The sequence below is a fragment of the Triplophysa rosa genome, linkage group LG1 (assembly GCF_024868665.1).
Source record: "Triplophysa rosa linkage group LG1, Trosa_1v2, whole genome shotgun sequence".
NCBI classification, from domain to species: domain Eukaryota; kingdom Metazoa; phylum Chordata; class Actinopteri; order Cypriniformes; family Nemacheilidae; genus Triplophysa; species Triplophysa rosa.
This window is the reverse complement of record NC_079890.1, coordinates 18978022-19000922: the sequence shown is the minus strand read 5'-3', so window position 1 is coordinate 19000922 and position 22901 is coordinate 18978022. Positions and strand designations below refer to the sequence as shown.

The following is a 22901-nucleotide window of genomic DNA, read 5'->3' as shown; positions in this document are numbered from 1 at the left end:
TCCATTAAGACACTGCTTGTGTGCTGTTAAGGAAAGCTCATGTGTTATCTAAAAGTTTTTTTTGCTTTATCTGTTTTGCAGGGACATATCGGGGACCAAATGTGACTTTACAGTGCAAGTACAGTTACGGTAAGATATTCATGTTCCAATACACTGTGAGACAAATTATTCACTAACAAGTTTTGAATATTCCATAAATAAAGGAAGATGAAGGGCTGAAGAGAAGTAGCCTCCTAACTTGATGTTTTAAATATGTTTTAAATATGCACAGGTTTTGTCTATCAGAGACAAGCTGCCCCCAGGAGGACCACTTTCCCCCTAATCTTTGTGTTAAAGTCAACGGAAAACCATGTAATCTCCCAGTAAGTACAGCTATATCTGTGCATCTGTTTATCACTGAGACTCATAATACAGTAGCATGTGGTGGACATATGAAATGGGGATGCAAAATTAATCACTGAAAATCCTTGTTCTTTTTATGGAACACTACTCAACGTGCACAATTAACAAGCAAACAATAATATTTTTCTGTTTTGAAAGTACCATTCTATTTATTAAAATCTTAAGTCACAAAAGTCTTTATTGTGTTTTTAACACTTAACAACGTTTTTGTTTTGTGTGTTTTATTATTTATTAAAAAGCTTTGTTTAACCCCTTACCCACTGTCTGCGTCTGGGTCCTCTCTCCTTGTCTCACCTTACCCGAGAACCGTGACATTTTTGACCGTTTCTGTGAAACATTATTTAGATGCAGATTATTTAGGCGTGTTGCATTAAAGACACGTACTGGAAGCAAATATTAAATGATTACAGTTTTGTATATACTGTATTTTTTTTTTTTAATGCCCCGCCATCACACGTGTGAAATTAGTGTTAACCCAAGACGCTGTTTAAAAGGTGTTTATCTTGTTACAGTACATACATTTGAAACATTTGCCAACTGTGAAACGTTTATGCATACTGCATATGCTTAATAACATAACGCCTGTTTGTTTCTAAATCAATATCTCATCCAATATAGCTGCACCATCTTTTATTTATTTGTTGTTCTCTAAAAAGACTGCTAAATTTGCCACATCATTGGCACCTGCCAAATATTAAAGTTACTTTATGAATAATGAAATCCTTGACCTTGTGATTTTTTATAATTCATGGTACTATACGGACCTTTAAAAAATCTGCATGTTTTAGTATTCCTTCAAATATTTTGGTGGGCTGCATTTTTATGGACTGTTCCTATTGTTTCTCATCAGGGATATCTCCCTCCTACCAAAAATGGCGTGGAACCAAAGAGGCCCAGCAGACCCATCAACTTTACCTCACTGGTCAGACTGGTCACAACAGTCGGCAACACCATTGTAGTGTCCTGGACCTCCGAAATTGGACGGGTAGGGCAAAAACTTAATTAAATTAATTGAGATAATTAAGAATTAATTTGCTTTTGATATGTGCAGGAAATACATTTGTGACCAATGAATGATCTTATCTACTAGACAGTTAAACACCTGCTGTTGTTTATGTGTGAGAAAAGGCTAAGCAGAAAGAATGGGTATATATTTCTCCAGTCCATGTATTTCTAACTTGTTTTCTCACTTATAAAACATCACTGCAATTACATTTAACATTTCTTATCATAAGAAAGTCTAAGCATGCCAAAAGTAGTCTGCATTGTCTGTGGAAATTCCCTACATTTTTTACTCTTGTTTGGTAGAGAATTTTGAATTGGACTCTTTATTTTGGAAACTGGAGTACTACAATAACCTGTCATTGTGAATCTATGGTTAATGCACCAACATACCATACTGAATATCAGATGGTAATGAACTAGACAACATCTATAACATATCTATTGCTGACCAGAGGTGTAAAGAGTACCTGAAAACCATACTTAAGTAAAAGTACAGATACCTTGCAGTGAAAATTACTCCATTACAAGTTACAAGTCACCAATTTCAAAACGACTTGAGTAAAAGTCTTCGAGTATCTGATTTGAACAGTACTTGAGTATTTTACTCATACTGAATGTAGGCTCAAAGCAGCACTAGTCCTCAACACTTAAGAGACACATCAGTGAAAAACTAGAAACAGTTGATTTGTGAGGTGAGCAATCGCATTTATTTTCTTAAATCATAATAAGACTGAACACCTCAAAATTGCAACAAATCATGGTCGACACCATAACCTACGTCATTACAAACACCCTAAGTCTCATTTAAGCTCAAGTGCTCATAAGTAAACCAAAGTCCTTCAAAAAGGTCTCTTCAATATAACAGATAAATAAAATAATGTTAAGTAGAATTAAAAAGTCAAAGCCTTTTTGCACTGGACATGCTGGTTTGGGCCTCATCGCCAGCTGCAGTCATGTCCTCATTTCACATACACTGTTAGCCCTTACCTGCCATTTCTACAGTAATATATTGGCAACACTGTTGCCTGCTAGTTACTGTAGGTGTTTTACAGTAAACTACTGCAATGGCTGTTTGAAGATACATTAATAAAGAATCTATTAACGCACTTAAGTCACACAGTCTTAGATGAACAAGTGTAAATAACAGATGAACACAATAAATCTGTCAAGATTTCACCAGAGGAGAATTAAACACAAACATCAATAACATCTTCACATATTACAGACACCACTTTCACTTTATTTCTGTCATCTGTGTAAGATCTTATTGAGATTTAACTCGAGTTCATAGTGGTTCAATTATGTTTTAAGTCACCATTATGGCGATCAGTGTTTGCTTTGGTTGGACTCTTTGACTTTCTTGTAGCTTTAAAATGTACACTTATACAATAACACTGAAAGGGACTTTACAGGAACCGCAACTTTATGTTTGCTTAGTAACTGAAGATACATCTGAAAGAATTCAATCATTAAATAATAATAATATAGCATTTAAGATTTATTAAGATATGTTTGGTAAAGTGATTACATGTTATAATGGAAAGATCTCTGTCAGAAAATCTTTCTTTGCAATTGAGACACAGTTAGACACTTGACATACAAACCTCATCAATGGTGACAAACAATCATGAATGAGTTTTGTACTATGTACCCAGCATGCATTGCAGCATGAAGCTGTTCAGTTGATTGTCACCATTGTTGAGATTCATATGTGGATTGTTCATTTCTCTGTGTCCGACTCATTCTATAGGTTAATATTTTGTCTATATAGTGTGAGAGCACTTTTGAAAATTGAAATACTATACATTCTTTTTACTGGTTTACATCACTTCATGGCAATAGTCCCACCACATGGTCAAATTTTGAGCAAACATGTTTAGAGCACATTTAGGAAGAGTTAGTTTTAAAAATAAGAGCTTTTGTAGATGTGTGACCTACAGTAACTAGCTGGCAACAGTGTTGCCAATATATTACTGTAGAAATAGCGGGTAAGGGCTAACCGTGTGTAAACCGCCAGCGATTGACATCTACCTGATACTGCACTCATATTCATATAAAGAAGCCATGTTGACAAGTTTTTGTAAGTTAGAGCAAAATCCACAAGATTGTAGTACCTTCATTGCCCTGTAAATGGCAATATTAATTATAAGATAGGTGTCATGCAAAATGTAATGTGTAACTGCATTAGTCATTACAAATGTAGTGGAGTAAAGAGTACATATACTTGTTCAAAAATGTAGTTAAGTAGAGAGTAAAAGTTGCTAATATCTTTAATACTCAGTACAACTACAAAGTAGCCAAAAAGATACTTAAGTAAAGTAACTAAGTACATTTACTCCAATACTTTACACCACTGTTGCTGACACATGTACATGGCGTTTCATGAGTATGCTATTAAGTATCGGATTGGAGAATGAAATGTGTAGTAATGTGTTTTTTTTAGAGTTACTCTATGGCAGTGTACCTGGTCAAACAGCTGTCATCTACAGTTCTGCTGCAAAGGCTTCGAGCCAAAGGCATCAGAAACCCAGATCACTCCAGAGCACTCAGTGAGTAAAAAGAACAATTTTCTTAAATCTATTAGGACTAAGTTGTGCTAATAGTAGTATATTAGCGGTGCTGCTCTTATCAGAATTAGTCATCTTGTAGCCCACTGTATATACCACAGTGTGACTGACTTCTTTTAGCATCGATCAGACTCATAATCACTGACATATGCAGCATCTCAGTTGGGCTTTCTGCTGATTGTTCTTTGTTTTAGTCTGCCCTTAAATCGTTCCATGTTACTTTTTAGATTTTATACAGCAAGCTATAAACTGTTTAAGGAGGCTTATTAATGCTCAAAGAATTCCCCAACGCCCCTTTTGTAAACATGCTAACAGCTAACCAGCCTGAGGCAGAGCAACCAAATTCTTCTGCGTAGCCAAACTAACGTTATTCTCATGATTAATGTTAATTATTAGTGTTTTAGACAGTTGCTGAGGTTTTATTATTGCTAGTTTACTATGAATTGTAATGTCAGTGGGTGTTTGTCCTGATCATTGTATTGTGACAATTACATGGGTGCTGCTGTATTGAAGGACTGAGCCATGGAAATTGAGCTTGACTGAATCACAGCCAGTTCATCCACACTTCTCCAGTTGTCTTAACAGTACAGTTGTGAATGTCTTTTGTGTGTAGTGTGTTGCATGTGTGGTAACGTGTTTTTGATCATGTCCTGCAGTAAAGGAAAAGTTAACAGCAGACCCTGACAGTGAAATAGCGACCACCAGTTTAAGAGTATCATTATTATGTCCGGTAAGCATCTTATTTATCAGATCACTCAGTCAATCACACGCAAGTACATCCTATCATTTATGGTTTTGAATGTCTGTACTTTGTTCTGAGTTTGGTGCTTTGATGAAATAGAAACAATTACATCTGCATTTTGTTGACTGTGTCAATAACTGTGTTATTCAGACATTTTACAAAAATCTAAATTCATAAGAACCTGAATACAGTATTGCAAGGTTAAATATTATACTGTAAAGCATCTTTTAATTTCTTTAATGTGGTTGCTTTAAAGATCACAAAGAGCGAAGACCGATGTTTATGATTTGAAACTCCATAAGGATTCATATCCAGGGAGTTTAATTTCTTATAACTTTTGTTTTTGCTATGATTCATCTCTCTGTCTAAAACAATTACACTGTTTAATGTCACTTGTATATTGCCATGAGTTTTTTTTCCTAGGTTTATCCTTGTTCCTTTTCATTCTGTGGTCTGTATCCAAACCCACATCTGTGTGCTAGTGCACTCATGGGTTTTTTCCATGCGGGATGTGTTTTGTCTACACATGTGTGTGTGTGTGTGTGTGTGTGTGTGTGTGTGTGTTCATGTTTGTATATCCCGGTGGGGACCTAAACCTGAATGCACACCAACACATGGGGACTCGTGTCACTGTGGGGACCAAAATTGAGGTCCTCATGGGCAAAAAAGTTAATAAATTGTACAGAACAATATTTTTTACAAATCTAAAAATGCAAAAAGTGTTCTATGACCTTTAGGTTTAGGGATAGGGTTAGGGATAGGGGATAGAATATACAGTTTGTACAGTATAAAAACATTACGCCTATGGACTGTCCCCACGGGGATAGTCAACCAAAGCGTGTGTGTGTGTGTGTGTGTGGGGGGGGGGGGGGCTAAGAATTTCCATGCAGGGTGTTTTGCGTTTTGCCTATATATCTGTGTGTGTGTGTGAGTGAGTTCTTGTGAATCATTTCCTCATGATTGTCTTCACTTCTGCTTGTATTACACAGCTGGGGAAGATGCGGCTGATGATTCCGTGTCGGGCGCTGACATGTTCACACTTGCAGTGTTTCGATGCCACGCTCTACATCCAGATGAATGAAAAGAAACCCACATGGGTTTGTCCTGTTTGTGACAAAAAAGCACCATATGAACACCTCATCATTGATGGGTATGTGTAACACGAATGCAACACAGTCAAACAAACTACAAATTCACTTTATTACCATATTCTGTTTTTAACTGTATACTGATTTATAACACAGTGACTGATAAATATAACCAGTACAGGTTATTGTGGCAGTTTCTTATTACAAATTAGTGGTGCGTTTTGGTCAGTATTCTTTCGGAAAATGGTTTATTGATTATATTAGGTACGACATAAAGTTCTTTTTCCTTGATATCGAAAAGCAAATATTAACTAACTAAATATACAGTTTTCATTATTAGTTTGACATTTGCATGAAATTATCCAATTATGTATCAGTGACTAGAATCCTTTTTAATACAATTTTTTCTCTCTCCCTCCTCCTTTTGCTTTTTCATCTGTTTGGACCCATTTTCTATCCCTGCACTCCTGTGTTCTTCAGGTTGTTTATGGAGATTCTGAACAGCTGTTTAGATTGTGATGAAATTCAGTTCAAGGAGGATGGCAGCTGGGCCCCCATGAGGTCGAAAAAGGAAGTGCAGGAGGTGTCTGCATCATACAATGGCATTGATGGTAATTTTAATTTACTGCTGACTATCTCTACATATCATTGAGAAACTGTTTGATATATTGTTGTGAATCAGTCAAAAGAAATCCCTAATTGTTTTGTTTGTTTTTTGGGCCCTGTTCTATCTATGCCTTATCAAAATCACTTAAAGGGACAGTTCACCCCAAAATGAAAATTCTGTCATCATTTACTCACCCTCTTGTCATTTCAAACCTGTATGACTTTATTTCTTTCGGTAGAACACAAAAGAAGATATTTTGAAGAATGTTGGTAACCGAACAACAGCGTTACCCATTGACTTGCATTGGTTTTGAGTCTGTACAATAGAAGTGAATGGGTACCGCCGTTGTTCAGTTAACAACATTCTTCAAAACATCATCTTTTGTGTTCTGCGAAAGAAATAAAGTCATACAGGTTTGAAATGATAAGAGGCTGAGTAAATGATGACAGAATTTTCATTTTTGGGTGAACTATCACTTTAAGAAGGATATTAATACCAGGGGAAAGGGGAGTTATTACAGTAACATCTAATTGTTTAGGAGGTGATTGTGAATGTCAGGGACTCATGATAATTAATAATCTTGGTTGTTATTACGCCTAACATGTGTTTATATAATCCGAATATTCAACCTGAAACAGTTTTCTGCTGCCCCCTGCTGTTTCAGGTTGACAACAATGTAACATGGAGGTTTACTTTAAAGTTTACTAAAGTTTACTAAAAAATTAACTTATTTATAAATCACTAGACTTGCAATACTACTGACCTGAGTTTTTTTGACGAGTGTGTTTTTGACATGTGCTCAGGGGGGTGTCGCACAGCGGTACTGGAGCAGAACCCTCAAACAAACGGCAACAGTGGAGGTAAAACAGTAGAGGTGATTGATTTGACTCTTGACAGCTCATCTGAAGATGATGAGGAGGAGGAAGAACCCCCACCGAAGAGAAGCTGTCCTTCACTGTCCAGCATGTCTCCTCAGATCGATATTAAAGGGTAAATTATTATTTTAGTTATTTATTAATTCTCATTTTCTGAGTTTGTTTCTATTTTATTCCTTAAAATTAGAATTTTTTTCTAAAAGTCTGTCCTTTGTTTATATTATGATATTTGTTTGTGTTTGTGTGTGCTTTTAGAGTGCTGAATCTCCACAGACAAGCATCTCCTGTGAGTCGAACTCCCAGCCATCCACAAGTGGACACCAATTACATTCCCCCACCTCCCCCCTTAATTCAGGACTACCGCCACTACTACCCCACGCCCACTGAGCTGTCAGGTACGCAATCACACATATGAAGTGAAAATTTGTTCGTTTAATCTCAAACAGTGGTGCTAATTAATCTCTTACGTTTTACAGATCTCAACTTTTTTCCTTTTTTACAAGGAGAGAATCATCAGGTAACACTCATGCTTCTCATGCCGCTGTTATTAACTATCAAAACCGATTGTTTAATGTATCAAACATTTTGCTTTGCATCTTCCAGCACTACAACATGGTAATGGCGGCGGCTGCATCAGCATCTGAAGATCACGACCTCCTCCTGAGTCGTTTTCTGCCGTACGGCTCATCTCAGCTCTTCCTGGACCCTCCCTCAACGCCGGTCAGCAGCACCCTTCCTCCTATCAACGTCAACGGCAGCAGCACGGGCAGCCTGGTCTCCTCCAGCAGCCTGCGGGAAAGCTTGGGACACCCACCCGCCCCACATCCCACCTCTGAATCAGGTCCCACGTCTGCTATTTATGGCCCCATCCCAGACGTGATTTCATTAGACTGACACCGGGACCAGACCAAGAGAAACAGACTGAACAGATTTCCAAACATTGGAAAAATCAGGACATACAGGATGACTGAAGGGTGTTTTTCTAAACGATGATGATCGTTGCCGTGTACAGAGAACAAATATATTTTTTGTTTCACTTTTGTATATACGTCTATCTGTCTAGCTATCTAATGTATATGTACACATGAAAGAGGTTTTTTCTCGGCTTGCTAAGTCACTTCCGAGTTTTATCTCCTTTGGAAACTGAAGATGTTTTTTCCTCACAGCTCTTTGACGTACAATGGAAACATTTTATATCCCCATCCTATTCTGTATTCTATATAATGTCTGATTCCACAGGGCACAATGGCTGTGATGGTGGAGCGCCACCATGATTCTTGGGGCTTTTTTGTCTCAGCAAAACTTGACGTGTCTTTGCCAGTCCACACCATGTTGAACCTCCATTGCTGATGACTGCGTGTTTCTTCTAAACATGGAGGATTTTCGTATGTAGTGCTTTTAAGTTACATGAGGTAGATGAACTGTTAAGAAGCATTCCTTCACCGTCAAGCTGCCAACTGGAAGTAAAAGCGTCGTCACGGATTGCCAATTTCTGACCTCATTATTCATACCTGATATGTAATTCATGACTTTAAAGCTTGTAAAAACATTTGCATCCACATTGTTCATATTTTTCTTGCTCGATGCCAAAAGAACACTGTGTAGTGTTGAAGTTTTTAGAGTGAGAGCATGTGAGTTCAGTGAACTTAAACGTACACCATGTATGGAAAGTAAGCATTTACTCTTTCTTTGTGGCTATGCTTGATTGTTCGTTCTCTCCTCCCCCATACAAACATTTTTCATGGGATGGTTCAGCAGTGGCTTAGATAGTGAGGTGTTGGCATGTATTCTGAGCTTGCTCAAAGATGTTTAAAGATATGGTGACAAGGGTCTGTCTCAAAGTGTCTGTACTTTCATTATCATCAGAGTTCATATTATTCTCCGATCCCATTTCATATTCAATTGTTGTCTAATGAGTCATTTGTTGTTTGGTACTGTGTGTATTGTCTCTGAGCAGGAGGTCCTAAAGCCACTATTTCTTCTACTGTTCTGTCACGTGTGCCTTGTTTGTGTTTTGCGTGTGAAAGACTGGGTCTTGGCAGCCACGTAAAGGTCTCCCGTTTCACGGATTCAGTGTTTGTAAACAACAAATCTGACTAAGTAGCCAAGGTTGGATATGTCTGTCATGTGCTGCTAGAGGTTAATAGAGAGGTCGTTTGTCAACCTTTTCCTCAAAAAGTGAAGTATTTGAGAAATTTAGGAAGGAAGATGTAGTATGTTGAAAATGAAGTAATGTGTTGGGAAAAAACTCTAAAGAGTTTTACTAGGCATATCTTTTTATTTCTATTTTGTGAAACAAGCTAGCGTTTGTGTGTGTGTGTGTGTGTGTGTGTGTGTGTAGCACTAAGCCGCTGTGGCGCTCTCAAGGTCCACATGCTGACCCGACATCCTCTCAATAATTAGGTTTGTGATGGGGATAATTGCTTGTGACAAAATCTAGCCGTCACGTTTTGTGTTGTTTGACAGGCTGATAAGTCTCTTTTTCCATTCCCCTCTAAACCTCCTCTCAAACCAGAAAGTGTTAGATATGCTTAGCTTGTATATCAGTTGATTGTCTCTTGCCACTGGTTTGAAATGTAATTGGTCAAGTCATTAACAAGATAGCAGCTATGGAGACAAAATACAGATGCTGCAAAATTCCCGTGAACAAACTGACCGTTATTGTTTGATCCTAACAGTGTTAATTGACGACTCTATTTTAAAAAGTAAATGTTAAGATGGACAGTTCTCTTCCTTTAATGTATAAGTTGGATATGACATTATGTAATTGACAAGGTTTGATACCATGGTTACCATGTAACAGTCTGGGTTCAATTACATTAAAGAACATATAATAGTTTTCATTAATTGGCATTGTTGAATAAAGGAAGGGTTATGTGTGTGTATGAATGTGTGTTTGACAGTGTGTGCACATGTTTTTGTTTATGATGTACGGCAAACAACTTGGATGTTCTAGTGATGTGCATTTATGTGTTGAAGTGGAATCCGCAACATCACAATGCACTCTTAAAAAAAGGTGCTTCAAAAGGTTCTTCGATGCCATAGAAGAACCTTTTGGTTCCATAAAGAACCTTAAACATCATTCTGTTTCACAAAAGGTTATTTGTGGCGAAAAAAGGTTATTCGGATTATAAAAAAGTAATAAAGAGTTGGTTCTTTAAAGAACCTTTGGCTGAATGGTTCTTTGTGGAGCCAAAAATGGTTCTTCTGTGGTATCGCTGTGAAGAACCTTTTAAGCACCTTTATTTTTAAGAGTGTATTTTTGACGCAGAACTGTGCTACAAGTGGACTTGGTGTCCAGTTTTCTTTTCCATTTCTGTAAGCTGACATCTATGCTCACTGCCTTAAATTTAATCCACTCTGTGTCTGTGGCATGTTTTATGAGAGAGAGAGGAAAAAAGATTTTTAAGATGTGGAAGACATATTGTACAGTAGACCAATGTCAGTTTGTATAAAGTACTAAGTGAAAAAAAATATTTATTACATGCATTGAAAGAATTTGTTTACCTATTGAATGTTACATGTTTATGTAGAGACATTTAGATGTAATAAAATGCATTGAGTTAACGGTGGCCTTATTTTTTATTTTAGAGTTACATTGTACATTGTTTTACTTACATTTATGTTAGAGGCATGATGTGTAACAAAATTATGAATTTCTTACATTACAGTTTTGACTCCCTTATAATGGTGTTGAATAGTTTACGTACTTAAAAACATCTCCTCAGAGATAAAGGTCAAGTTAAAATCAGTTTGTGGAAAGGTGAAGATCATTGGGTACTAAACAGGGTGTTGTTCGTATTTGTGGGTAGTCACAGCAAAAACACACCTTTTCCATTCACAGTTTAAAAAAAAGAAATGACAATATTTGATATGGAATATATCCTTATTTTATGCTTCATCTTAATTTAGCACTTCTCAGATTGCCGCTATAAATAATAAAACACACACTTTACATAAGCAACTCCAACCAGCAAATGTTTGTAAACTCTTAAATATGATAATTTCCCTTCAGGTAAGTGATATTTTTGCAAGTTAAAATCAAAATTTAACCATTCATCATACATTCATCAAATTACAGTATTAAAACGGTCAATATTACCATTCACACAACGCACTTTCTCTTAAACTTTATCTCTAAATCTACAGTCTTCTATTTTAATCCACGTTCACATCTTTGTCTCTGACTTTATCCAATTTTACTGCTGCTCTTGTTAAAAAATTAAACACTTTTCTAGTTGAAACATAAGCTTTGAAGTGGTGGTTATAATGGAGCATCATTTTATTTCTTTTTTATGTCACTTATTGAACAGTAGGTGGCAGTGAACGCTTACCAAAATGTCAAAATCCACCTGCTGTCTTGAAACCGCGCGCTTAACTGTACGTTATTTTAAGGAATAATCTTGACCTAAGAAGACTGTATATTGATGTAACTATTTGGTCAAGATATTCTTCCAACTAATTAGTTATTACAGTTTACATGTAGGCTATTATGCTAAATAGATCATTTTATCCAGAAATTAATTCGAATACGTTTACACATTTTATGATTTCTGGTATTTTGTGATGATAATGCTTTTATATACTAAAACGAACGACTCGACGTTTGTGAACCTTTTCTCAGCATGAAAAGTTGTTCTGTCAATCAAACGGAACGACGAATCGCTCAGTGGATGGGCGGGGAGTTTAAGAAGCGCCTGACATAAATTCTTAGAGCGCGTCCCATTACGCTCATTGCGTTGGCACAGGATGCGCATGAGTTGGTATTGTTTAGATATGAGCGATGTTTAGGTACAAAAGCCTCGACAACGAACTTAAATAATAAAGTTTCTGAATATAGAGAGGTACACGTTAATCTTTAAGCCTATATGGCCACGGGCAATGAAGTTGTGAAGTGGTTGGATGTGATGGGAGACAGTAATCAAAGCGGCGTGATCAACAGTTCGATCAGTGATCAGGAGCGCTTCAAAAGCTTGGAAGACATCGATGTGACTGCCGATGGGAGCCCAGTGCTGCGGTTCATAATCTCCATCACCTACTCTGTGGTTTGCGCCGTAGGTTTGATCGGGAACCTTTTGGTCTTTTTCTTTATTCGCGTTAAACAAGAGACATGCAAATCCAAAATCAACTTCTTCATCTTCAATATGGCCGTGACGGACTTTCAGTTCGTGCTCACTTTGCCGTTCTGGGCCGTGGACACCGCGCTGGACTTCAGCTGGCCGTTTGGAGATGCCATGTGTAAGATCGTACTTTCTGTGACTGTGATGAACATGTACGCCAGTGTCTTCTTTCTAACCGCTATGAGCATCACGCGCTACTGGTCGGTGGCCTCTGCGCTCAAGGACAGCACCAGACAAACCAGTTGCTCTATCAAATGGGTCGCTGTCATCCTCTGGTCTCTGGCCACCGTGGCCACCGCGCCAACATCCATCTTCTCAACAGTCACTAACGTGGCCGGCGAGAAACTTTGTTTATTGAGATTCCCCGACGGGCAGTATTGGTTGGCAGTCTGTCATTTGCAAAAGATATTGATCGCGTTTATTATCCCCATGGCAATAGTATCAATGAGTTACCTGATGCTGCTGAGGCTCATCCGACAGCGCAGCATGAAGAACAATTCAAAGCGAAGAACGCAAGTCACAAAGTCCGTCACCATCGTGGTTTTGTCGTTTTTCCTCTGCTGGATGCCCAATCATGCCATCACGTTTTGGGGCGTGCTGGTCAAATTCAATGTAGTGCACTGGGATAAGACTTATTATATCGTTCACACCTATGTGTTTCCGGTGACGGTGTGCTTAGCACACGCAAACAGCTGTTTAAACCTACTTATTTACTGCCTCATGCGCAGAGAGTTCAGGAAAAAACTGAAGGAGCTGTTGTTTCTGCGGGTCTGATGACGCGCGCTGTGCTGAACTTGCTTTTTGGTGCCAATGCAACCATTGATATCAAAGAACAAATAATTTATTTCTTGTGTTGCCAAACATGTTATGTCAACAGAGACAGCAAAAGAAAAAAGCTGTACCCTATTACTATATTAATATAGGTACAGCATGTAATGTTTTTATTGCGTTGAATGTCTATGTCGCTATGTTAAATTGAAAGTGTTGTTCTTGTGAAACACATTTTCCACATTGTTACACAGTATTTCCACATTTGCTGTGTGCTGAAAAAATATATGTATTTTGGGCTAACGCACTGTAGCTATAATAAAACCACGACAAGTGTAAATGTAGTGGCATCTTACCGTATCAGTTGCTGTAAGTATGCGAAATATTATGCTTGTCGTTTTTCGTGACATGTTGCTTCAAATTTTCCTCATAGGGACCAACAATTTCCCCACAAGGTGAAAAGTAACTATATTATATGTGAGGACATTTGGGTTTGTCTTTATACATTGTGGGGACTTTCCATAGACATAATAACTTCTATGTGGTACAAATTGTATATTGTTTATGTATATGCCCTGCTAATTTGTTAATTGTCACTTACATTCTCTTTATCTCATGAGAACACTGGTTGTACCCCACCATGTATTTCAGGCTACATCCCTATCAGTCCTGGCTCATTCTCAATTAGCATTACTGCCAGACAGGCGCTTAGCCAAGATACCTTGTTCTCATCAGAGCTCTGTAAATACAAATACATCAGCCTAGTTAGTCATGTTTCATTTTGACTGCATGGCCATATCCTTCAGCTTGCACACATCCAAATGTATTTCAGTATCTTATAGAGATGACAGCTCGGCAGCATCATCCAGATAATTATCCACACAAGGGGCATTCAGAACTGGTGAGAATGCTAAATGTCTTGTTAATGTTGCTTGCTTTAAAGGAGTAGTTCACCTTCAATGAAAATTCTGTCATCATTTACTCACCCTCTTGTCATTTCAAACCTGTATGACTTTATTTCTTCTGCGGAACACAATAGAAAGATATTTTGAAGAACGTTGTTGACAGCCTCCCATTCACTTGCACTGGATACAATAGAAGTAAATGGCAGGCTGTGCTGTTCTGTTACCAACATTTTTCAAAATATCTCCTTTTGTGTTCTGAAGAAGAAAGAAAGTCATACAGGTTTGAAATGACAAGAGGGCGTGTAAATGATGACAGAATTTTCATTTTGAAGGTGAACTACTCCTTTAAATCACTTACTGTACATAGAAATCTAATGATGGTCATTTGCAGGTAATTTGGAATGTAAAAAATACTGTGCATCTGGTGCTCTGTACACATACAGGAGCCTTCTAAAGGACACCCAGCCTAGAAGTTATGTTCTTAATATATATTGTGATCTTCTGTGTACTGTGTGTTTAAATTTACATCCAGGTTTTTTTTTACTGCTGTCCCTCTGTGTATATAAAAATACCAGTTTGCTTATGAATGTTCGTCAATATTAGAAAACTCGCTTTGATATCTCGCTGTGTGTGCTAATATAATAAGATCCCCACTGTTAACAGGACTTCCTGTGGGGACAGGGTTTCCTATTACTACTAAGTGAAGATAGGTTATTGAAGTCACCTCCTAATGCACACCATAATATCAGTGTATTTTTATTATGAGCTACATAAGAATGACATTTCACACACTTTTAAATGTGTTTTTATTCTATTAGAGGTATTTTACCCACAACATTTAAGTGGTATTGCTCTCTGCCCTTGGATTTAGGAACAGTATAAACCTGAAACATATACGTGAATGTTTAGCTTCGGGTGCTGTGCTGTATATGTGGTAGCTTAAATACAGTAAACCACAGCTATTGATCAATAAGCATAAACAACGGTCAAAACTATTCCATTTTTGCTGCTACTATTTTGCAGTGAATAATAATAAATCATGACAAACTAATAGAACTGTTTAAATGAGCTTTCAAAACCCAATGAGAGTTAACAAAATAAGGAAATTAATTAAAAAATTAGACTTCGCTTTAAACCTCCACAATATCCACAATAATGAGAATTTAACAAAATAGAAAAAATAGTAGCGGCAAAAATTGAATAGTTTTGACCGTTGTTTATGCTTATTGATCAATAGCTGTGGTTTACTGTATTTAAGCTACCACATATACAGCACAGCACCCGAAGCTAAACATTCACATATATGTTTCAGGTTTATACTGTTCCCTCTGGGAATTTAATCCAAGCCTTTGGTGTTTCTAATGCTATGCTTTACCAGCTGAGCTATAATGTATGCCATGCACCCAACTCCAAACAGTGACTGGCTCACGGAAAGAAAAACAATCCTTCAGCTCCTCATTATAAGCTTCTGATGCTTTTTTAAAATGTCTTTTCTGATATCAACATTCCACATTAGCCAAGAAAACCAATTTATACTTCACTAGCATGAAAAATTACAAGCCAGGTTTGCTTCTCCCTGTTGCTGTGGAATGAGCCGCATTGTTGTATTCATACTTTGTCGACAATAATGAACTAGTGTATCTCATTCTTCCCCTTCGGTTTTCTCTTATGATTTCAGAGATCCCTATATCTTTCCCTGACACATATAACTGGATATCTGTCTCCTCACGCTCAAATAAGGCTGAAATACCCTTCCTACCAGCTAAGAACTGTCTCACCAAACATCTCACCATCAGTCGAAGTTTACATGGATGTTGCTTCCAGGAGCGTTAAAAATTTGATGTCATCCTGATCAGCGAACATTGGATCACATAAGCTTCACTGCTCACTATGAGTTGCTTAATTCTTAATTATTGACTTTTGCTCTGGTCATTTCACAGACAATGCAACAGTGCAACAATATTCATACATAGAAAATAAAGCATCTTGTCGGAAACATGGTACAGCAGTTGCACACATGATCACAACAGCTGGAACTCAATAATATACTTGGACAGCAGTATCCTTGTTGTCAAATATATTTGTAATTATTTTTCATCTCTGCTTGGTTTTAGAGGCACAATTCAGTATGTCTCTTGTGGTCTTAGAAACTGGTCCTGCTGATTGCAGTTTACATGATTCACTTTGATAGCTGTTGAAAGATGAATGTAAACATGTATATTCTGTTATAAGAGCGGCCATTTGTCAACGACTCCACAAAGTTCACAACATCTTTAATTCAGTGTTATTAATAAACAATAATAAACATTATTTATATGTTAAATGTTCAGATGTTTAGATTTAAATTCTTATAAATCTAGGCATTCAATTCTAAAGAAATATATTGTATGTAATATATACTGTATATATATAATTATGATTGATAATTAATATATTTCATGAATTTATCTAAACTGTGGATTATTACTAACTGTATAAAGGACAATTTTTGAGGTGAAAACCTTTTTTTATATTTTATCTTATTATATTTTTAGAGTGGAAGATTTTTTTAGACTCATTGTTCTCTACTGTTCCTGGAACCAAAATCTGGTAGTGAGAGTCAAATTTCCGGCTAAATCACCATCACTGACTAAGGGTTTATAAAGGGGCAATTCTTCCTTTGAATAACTCGCTTTCACTTTCTGTACAGGTTATCAGCAAAATCCATGGTAACCAAGTTCCTATGGCAACCAGGTATAGAAAGGGACAATTTTTTATGATTTTATTTCAGATGTGACAGTTCGACAAGGGTTTATATTGACAGTTTGTCCTTTCATGTTTATGGAAAACGGCAACTTTTATATAAATATTTTATTCCTATAATATATCAATTAAATGTTTTTATTGTAACCTGACGTGCACGCTCATTTATCAGTTTCATTTGTTCATCTCAGGGCCAGAAGAGGGCAACCGATCTCCTGAGTGGCATGTGAATAACCAAATATAAAAATATATCCAAGAAAAATCCTTAAGAAAAGAAAGGCGTTATAGTCAAATTGTTTACTGTTGTAAAAATTAATTAAGGCATAGCACCGATAGTTTTGTGTTTTTAAGATGTTGAAAATACACCAGTTTCTATTTTCTATTTCAGTTCTTATTTTCTACATCTGCATTTTCATTCCCGAATTGTATTGCGCCACCCAATTTTTAGGTGTTGATATCAAATAAACATTTCACACTATCTTCCAAACGTCCACAATCGACAAAGTCCAGCCCTTTTCCAGGTAAGGATCACGTCAGCGCGCAACAGCATCTCCTGTTGTTCCCAGTTACAATTTCAAAAGCTGCTAGGACCATGAGGAAGTTCCTCCCCCTCTAACGTTTGATTGGTCTATACATAATTTATTCTGATATCCCTAAAAACGATTGGGTTACGATTTTGTCAGTCAGACAAAGGGTCCAGATAAGCCTGGTGGTGTTCGCGTCAGGTGAAAAACGCAGAGTGTTGTCAGACGTTAAAAGTTGTTTTTGTGTAATCAAGCGAAACTGTAAAACTTAACCGTTGGTCTAACATATTCAACTTCTAATCTACACGCTACTGTTTATTTACACGACAAAAGCGTAAACATGAAGAGTTTGAAGTACCGATTGAAAAAGCATGAAGTTACCATCACCGTAAGTTACGAGTTTACAACAGATTTACTTGTTTTGTCATACGGAAGCTCATAAAGCAAAATCGCATAATGTATTTTCTGTACGCGGTTTAATAACATCGTATTTCCGTTGTGTTACAATTAACAAGTCATTGGTGTTTTAAAGAGTTTTGCTGTGCTCGGATCAATAAGTCAAATCTTTTGACACTTCATTCTGTATCACGTCATCCACGGTAAGGCCAGTTGTATTGACACATTCATTATTACTACTTGAATGTCTGTCGAGCTTTGGTGAGTTGTAATTCAACATGCCTCTCTCAGTTGTGTTGTACAATCATTTGCGGATGGCTTTGAATGGGCGGGGGAATGATTTTCTATTCATTTCTAATATCACGTTTTGTGAGTTTCTGAAGCTGTTAACCGCTCTCCTTTAAAACAAGTTGAATATGAAATCAGAAATCACGCAAACTTCTCGTTAATTCAGAGACTGCTGATGGCAACAGATGCTTGAAATCCACCCCCTTTTTCATTTCCATGTCAAAGAGCCTAGCACATAGCATGGTAGGCTGCATGGCGGTTAGTTATTGACCCTTTTCAAGGGTTTTGTTTTGTTTTGATGAAGGGATCTCAGTGTGCAAGGAAATGATGTCATGGGTACTCAGACATTTAATGTCACGTAAAGAATCAGCTGGTCTTTAATCAGTGTTGGTCTTCTTTCAGAGGAAGCTATGTTCTGACTGATGTGATTTTTGACAAAAAGGGCACATTTCTACAGCCAGTCACTTGTTTCCCTCTGTTTTAACCGAACACAAAGGACCATGGGTGCACGCCCTCTCCTTTTGTCATTTTCAGATTCTTTGTGCTGAATTTGTCTGTAGATTCTTCTCAATAGATGCCATGGTGTTGTCTCTGGTTTCAGTTATCTAATTTTAGACATCCTATACCATATAGAAGTAAAAAGGAATGTTCGGAAAAAATGTCAGGTTGTCTTTACAATACTTGGGCCTTATGAGGTAAAATATTGTGTATTTAGTTAGTGTAGTAGTTAGTGTATTGAACTGCCACGTTTGTTTTGTACTTATGTTTGTCTTTAAAAGTGTGGTAGTGTGAAAACAGTGGCGTTTGCTGTCTGAAGCTTGAGGCATGCCTGAGGCCTTAATTAAACGAATGCACACTGTCCTACCACTGCTCGCAGTGCACAGCTTCTGTTTTCAGTATACATGTCAATGAGCTAACAACCTTAAACTTTTAAGCCAGAGAGACTCATTTCTCAAAGTGGCTTTTTTACTGAATGTAACATGTTCTGCCTCTCTTCACAGCAGAATTTGTTTTTCTGTCCTTCATCTTTATTGCTGGTTAGAGATTGTCTTCATTTTCTGTAGGTTTTGATTTGGGATTGATAGAGCGGCTTGGTCGGATGACTGAAGCACTGTCATGGTCTTGTTTGCATTACAAATTACCAGATTACCATTGTAAATGCTTTGTTCTTTGACTGTTATGGTTGCATTGGTATCAACAAACAATGCAGGCTAACAGTAAAATGCGTAAAGGGGCAGGTAACTTCTGGATAAACATAGCCAAGTGTTGCCTGCAATGTGAATGAATCTCCATCCAAATTTTTGTTTAGTGTTCTTGACAATGTCTGTCGTGTTTTATGTTGAAGAATGAAATGTGAAAATGTCTTGCGCTTGTGTTAACCACAGACCATTCAAAAAACCCAACCAAAAAATTGACTTTGGGACGAAGTTGTTTTCTCATATTAAAAATGAATTGATCTTAAGATGTATGCTTAAATATTTGAAATGTTTGTAGATAAAATATCATTTTATCAAGGAAGTCTAGTTTTACAAGTTTTTATTTTTGCAGCCGCCCACAATTTATCCTCATTTCCCAAAGCGGTAGCAACACAGCCTGGGGCGTCCCTAGTTGTATATACAACCATCATTTGTCCTCCTGACCGGCCTATTTTTTTTTAATTCAAGAACAAGTTTGTTACATCTATGTGCCGTGGTAAACTGTCTCATCATTTTGTGTTCATTGTCAGTAGTGGGGTCACAGTTCACTTGGGTTCTTTTTATTGACTTCATTAACCCTGGACTTGTTACTTGTAATGGGTTATTCCGCAGTTTTCTTTGTCTTTGACGGAAGTAGCCTTAATGGGAAAACCCAGTTTAGAATGTTATCGACTGTTATTTAACTTTGCGAAGAACGTTAAAATTTAGAAATCGTTTTTTATTACTAATAATAATATTTAACCAACTTGAAAATGTTTTTTAGGGGAATTAAAGAATACCTCCTCCTACATATGACATAGAATAATTTCATAAAAATAAATGTTTTATTTTCCCTTGAGTCGTTTCATGGAAGAACTAGAGTGTATAAACATGGTGTATCGGTGTTTGTGCCTGCTGTGCTTGTCTGAAAGCTGCGCTGTGTGTCTCTGTTTGTAGTGCCCACTGTCTCTCTGAAAGCTTAGCCGTGTTAAACTTGGGCCCCCAGTATGGTGGGAAACTGCCAGTGTGAATTGAAGGTTATCCTAGGATGGATGAATGGCTGGGGATTACAGGCAATGGGAATGTGTTGTAGTTGAAACCCCTCAGGCTTATGTATATGAACAGCTCATAAGTTTGGAACCCGGAACAGTGTCATCAAAACACCACAAAGTTTACGTTAATGCAATATTGCAGTGTTTCGACTGAACCTGTTTACTGACTTTAGTCATGAAGTATACTTCCCCCTTCATTTAAGTTTTTGGATAGTCAAATCTCATTCAGGTAGAAGAGAAAATCAGCTTGATGATCAAGTGCATTACCTGCTTGGGATTTAGTGTAATGAAGAATGTACTGTGCCTTAAAATCAATAAATATAAATGGTTTTAACATTCAACATGCTTCTAAAGTCCTTTTGTTTTCTTATATCATTTTAACTGATCAGATTCAGAAGAATAAATTATTTAACTAACAATCATGGTAAGTACTTCAGGGTGAGAGAATGGGTCTTGTAAAGTGCTCTTCTTTGTGATATCAGAAAAGGTGTGAATCTGGACCTGGATCTTATAGTTCTGTCAGTCCCTAAAATCCTTTGTAATTTCAGGTGAACTCTCTTCGATGGTAATTTAATCTTTAACTTATTAGCAAAATATATATATATATACTGAAGTCTTTGGTCATGAAAGGAGGAATGTGCTGATACCAGATGTTACCAGTTGTATGATTGGCGTAAACAGTGTAACATCTGGCGTGTTTTATCTCCTTTAACCCCTTCAGTGTCCCACACTTAATTTTGACTCCTATACCGGGTTAGAAACTGGGTTGTCTTCTGTCCTATACGGCCCTCTCTTCTATTCTTTCCTGTGGCTCAGGGGTTGGAGTATGGCACTAGCAACGCCAAGGTCATGGGTTGGATCCCAGGGGATTGCACATAGTCAGAAACAAATGTATAATACAATGCAATGTGAGTCGCTTTGGAAGAAAGCATCTGCCAAATGCATAAATGTAAATGTATTCGATTTGGATGTGGTTGAGAGTAGGCTTAGATCATCTTACATTATCAAAACAACCACTTTTCTGGAAAAGGAAAGGAGATGGGCTCATCTTAGACAGGTGTGTGGAAAATGTGCACTAACAATAATGTTTATTAGGTTTGTCTTTAGGATGCTTATATGTGCATTACATGTGGGCGTTGGTAATCACAGCAAAATGGTTTTCAGAAGGCTTTGATTTTTTTTTTGTCTGTGTCTTTAAATGTTACTGTTATTGGGGACTTTAATGTTTTAAAAACAGAAGTGCTTTTTTCAGCAGTTGTGCAGTTGGGCACTCCTGTGCTTGCCCACACTCGCCTTGTATGCATGTTCTCACAAACGCTTACAAAAACACGCTCCTGTTACATTGATGCATGACTTTGAGTCACTATAGTATAGCTGGAGGACAGAAGTCAGTTCGAGAGATGTGCTACAGTGCTTCATTTCCTTTTGTCTTTCTGCATCTCTCGAGTGTGGCCCTATTTTCTTTCTGAGTGGATTCAGGGTCAAGACATACTACAGTTCTTTCTCATCCATTGTTTTTAACTCTTCATTGGTACATTTTGCCTGGCTGAGCCTGCTATCATATTGTATGGTACTCGCACACCCAATGTAAAAACTAGGGTATTTCTCATTGTATGACATAATTTTTAGATAAGGTATTTCTGGAATTTATCCTTTGCGTGTTCCGTTTCACTTAACCTTACACCTACTTTATGAGAAACATAAGGCTTATTTTAAAACTAATACTTATGATGTAATGTTTGTCAATGAAACTGATACTGGTAATAGTACAGCACTACAGACAGTTCCTCTGTGAGAGCCCAGGAGCTGGAGTGAATGCTATTTGGTTGAATATTGATCATGTGGAATGTACTTGGCAGGCGGCTGCTGCAGTCTTACATGCTGAAACGGTATTCTTTGTTAATAAATAGCAAAAGCTGCAGATAACCAATTCTTTATGATGAGTATATGTTTGAAAGTAGCATTGTCACAAATGATTTTATTAGGGATGTGCACGAATGTTCGAATATTCGATCATCATTTTTCATAAGAATAAAAAAACTGCGTCACAACAGGGTTTAGTTACCGCTACAGAAGACCTTATTAGAGTTGTCTTGTCTTATTTAACGCTTCACTTCATCTGTAATGATTTTATAATATACAGATTTAGTTCCTAAATCATTGTTCACTCAGATCGCAAACTAGTTTAAATGTTTTAAGTTCACACACCTGCAGCTGCCCGGATCGAGTGTTATGCTCGGCTCACATCACCACATTAAAGCGGCAGTCCGCAAGTTTTTTGGAGTAAAAATGAGCTAAAACCAATTATTGAGCAAGTACATGAAAGAACGGTGTTTAAAACTGTCACTACCCTTGCTGGATTCACCACGGAAAGCTTGTAATAATGGTTTGTAATTTGCCCTGTCGGGTCGACTTTTCCGGAGATCCTTATGTGGTGTCTTTCGCCTGTGCGTCATTTCGTCACATTCGTACACAGAACGAAGAGGATCCGGCTGTATGCTGCGTTTAGTNGTTTGGTCATGAAAGGAGGAATGTGCTGATACCAGATGTTACCAGTTGTATGATTGGCGTAAACAGTGTAACATCTGGCGTGTTTTATCTCCTTTAACCCCTTCAGTGTCCCACACTTAATTTTGACTCCTATA

General features: G+C 37.3%; 3 protein-coding genes across 8 annotated transcripts in view; all 3 read left to right on the top strand.

Moving 5' to 3' along the window:
* pias1a (protein inhibitor of activated STAT, 1a) overlaps nt 1-10874 on the top strand; it is a 43729-nt gene extending 32855 nt beyond the window's left edge. For all 6 annotated transcript variants that reach the window (XM_057331731.1, XM_057331763.1, XM_057331740.1 and 3 more), the window contains 11 exons: nt 82-129; nt 272-362; nt 1253-1387; nt 3851-3956; nt 4631-4704; nt 5706-5866; nt 6285-6415; nt 7215-7401; nt 7542-7681; nt 7763-7803; nt 7890-10874. In XM_057331731.1, the coding sequence (XP_057187714.1) occupies nt 82-129; nt 272-362; nt 1253-1387; nt 3851-3956; nt 4631-4704; nt 5706-5866; nt 6285-6415; nt 7215-7401; nt 7542-7681; nt 7763-7803; nt 7890-8180 (1405 nt within the window). In that variant the 3' untranslated portion in view covers nt 8181-10874. The remainder of the gene's footprint in view (nt 1-81; nt 130-271; nt 363-1252; nt 1388-3850; nt 3957-4630; nt 4705-5705; nt 5867-6284; nt 6416-7214; nt 7402-7541; nt 7682-7762; nt 7804-7889) is intronic.
* A 1161-nt stretch (nt 10875-12035) lies between these two features.
* Nucleotides 12036-13616, top strand: rxfp3.3a1 (relaxin family peptide receptor 3.3a1). Its single transcript, XM_057337585.1, has one exon. It carries the CDS (start codon nt 12155-12157, stop codon nt 13178-13180), a length of 1026 nt encoding a protein of 341 aa, XP_057193568.1. The 5' UTR covers nt 12036-12154; the 3' UTR covers nt 13181-13616.
* Nucleotides 13617-17525: 3909 nt separating this feature from the next.
* The window catches only part of uacab (uveal autoantigen with coiled-coil domains and ankyrin repeats b), a 53679-nt gene continuing 48303 nt past the window's right edge, over nt 17526-22901 (top strand). The window contains exon 1 of the mRNA XM_057337562.1: nt 17526-17733. Within this exon, the coding sequence (XP_057193545.1) occupies nt 17686-17733 (48 nt within the window). The 5' untranslated portion in view covers nt 17526-17685. The remainder of the gene's footprint in view (nt 17734-22901) is intronic.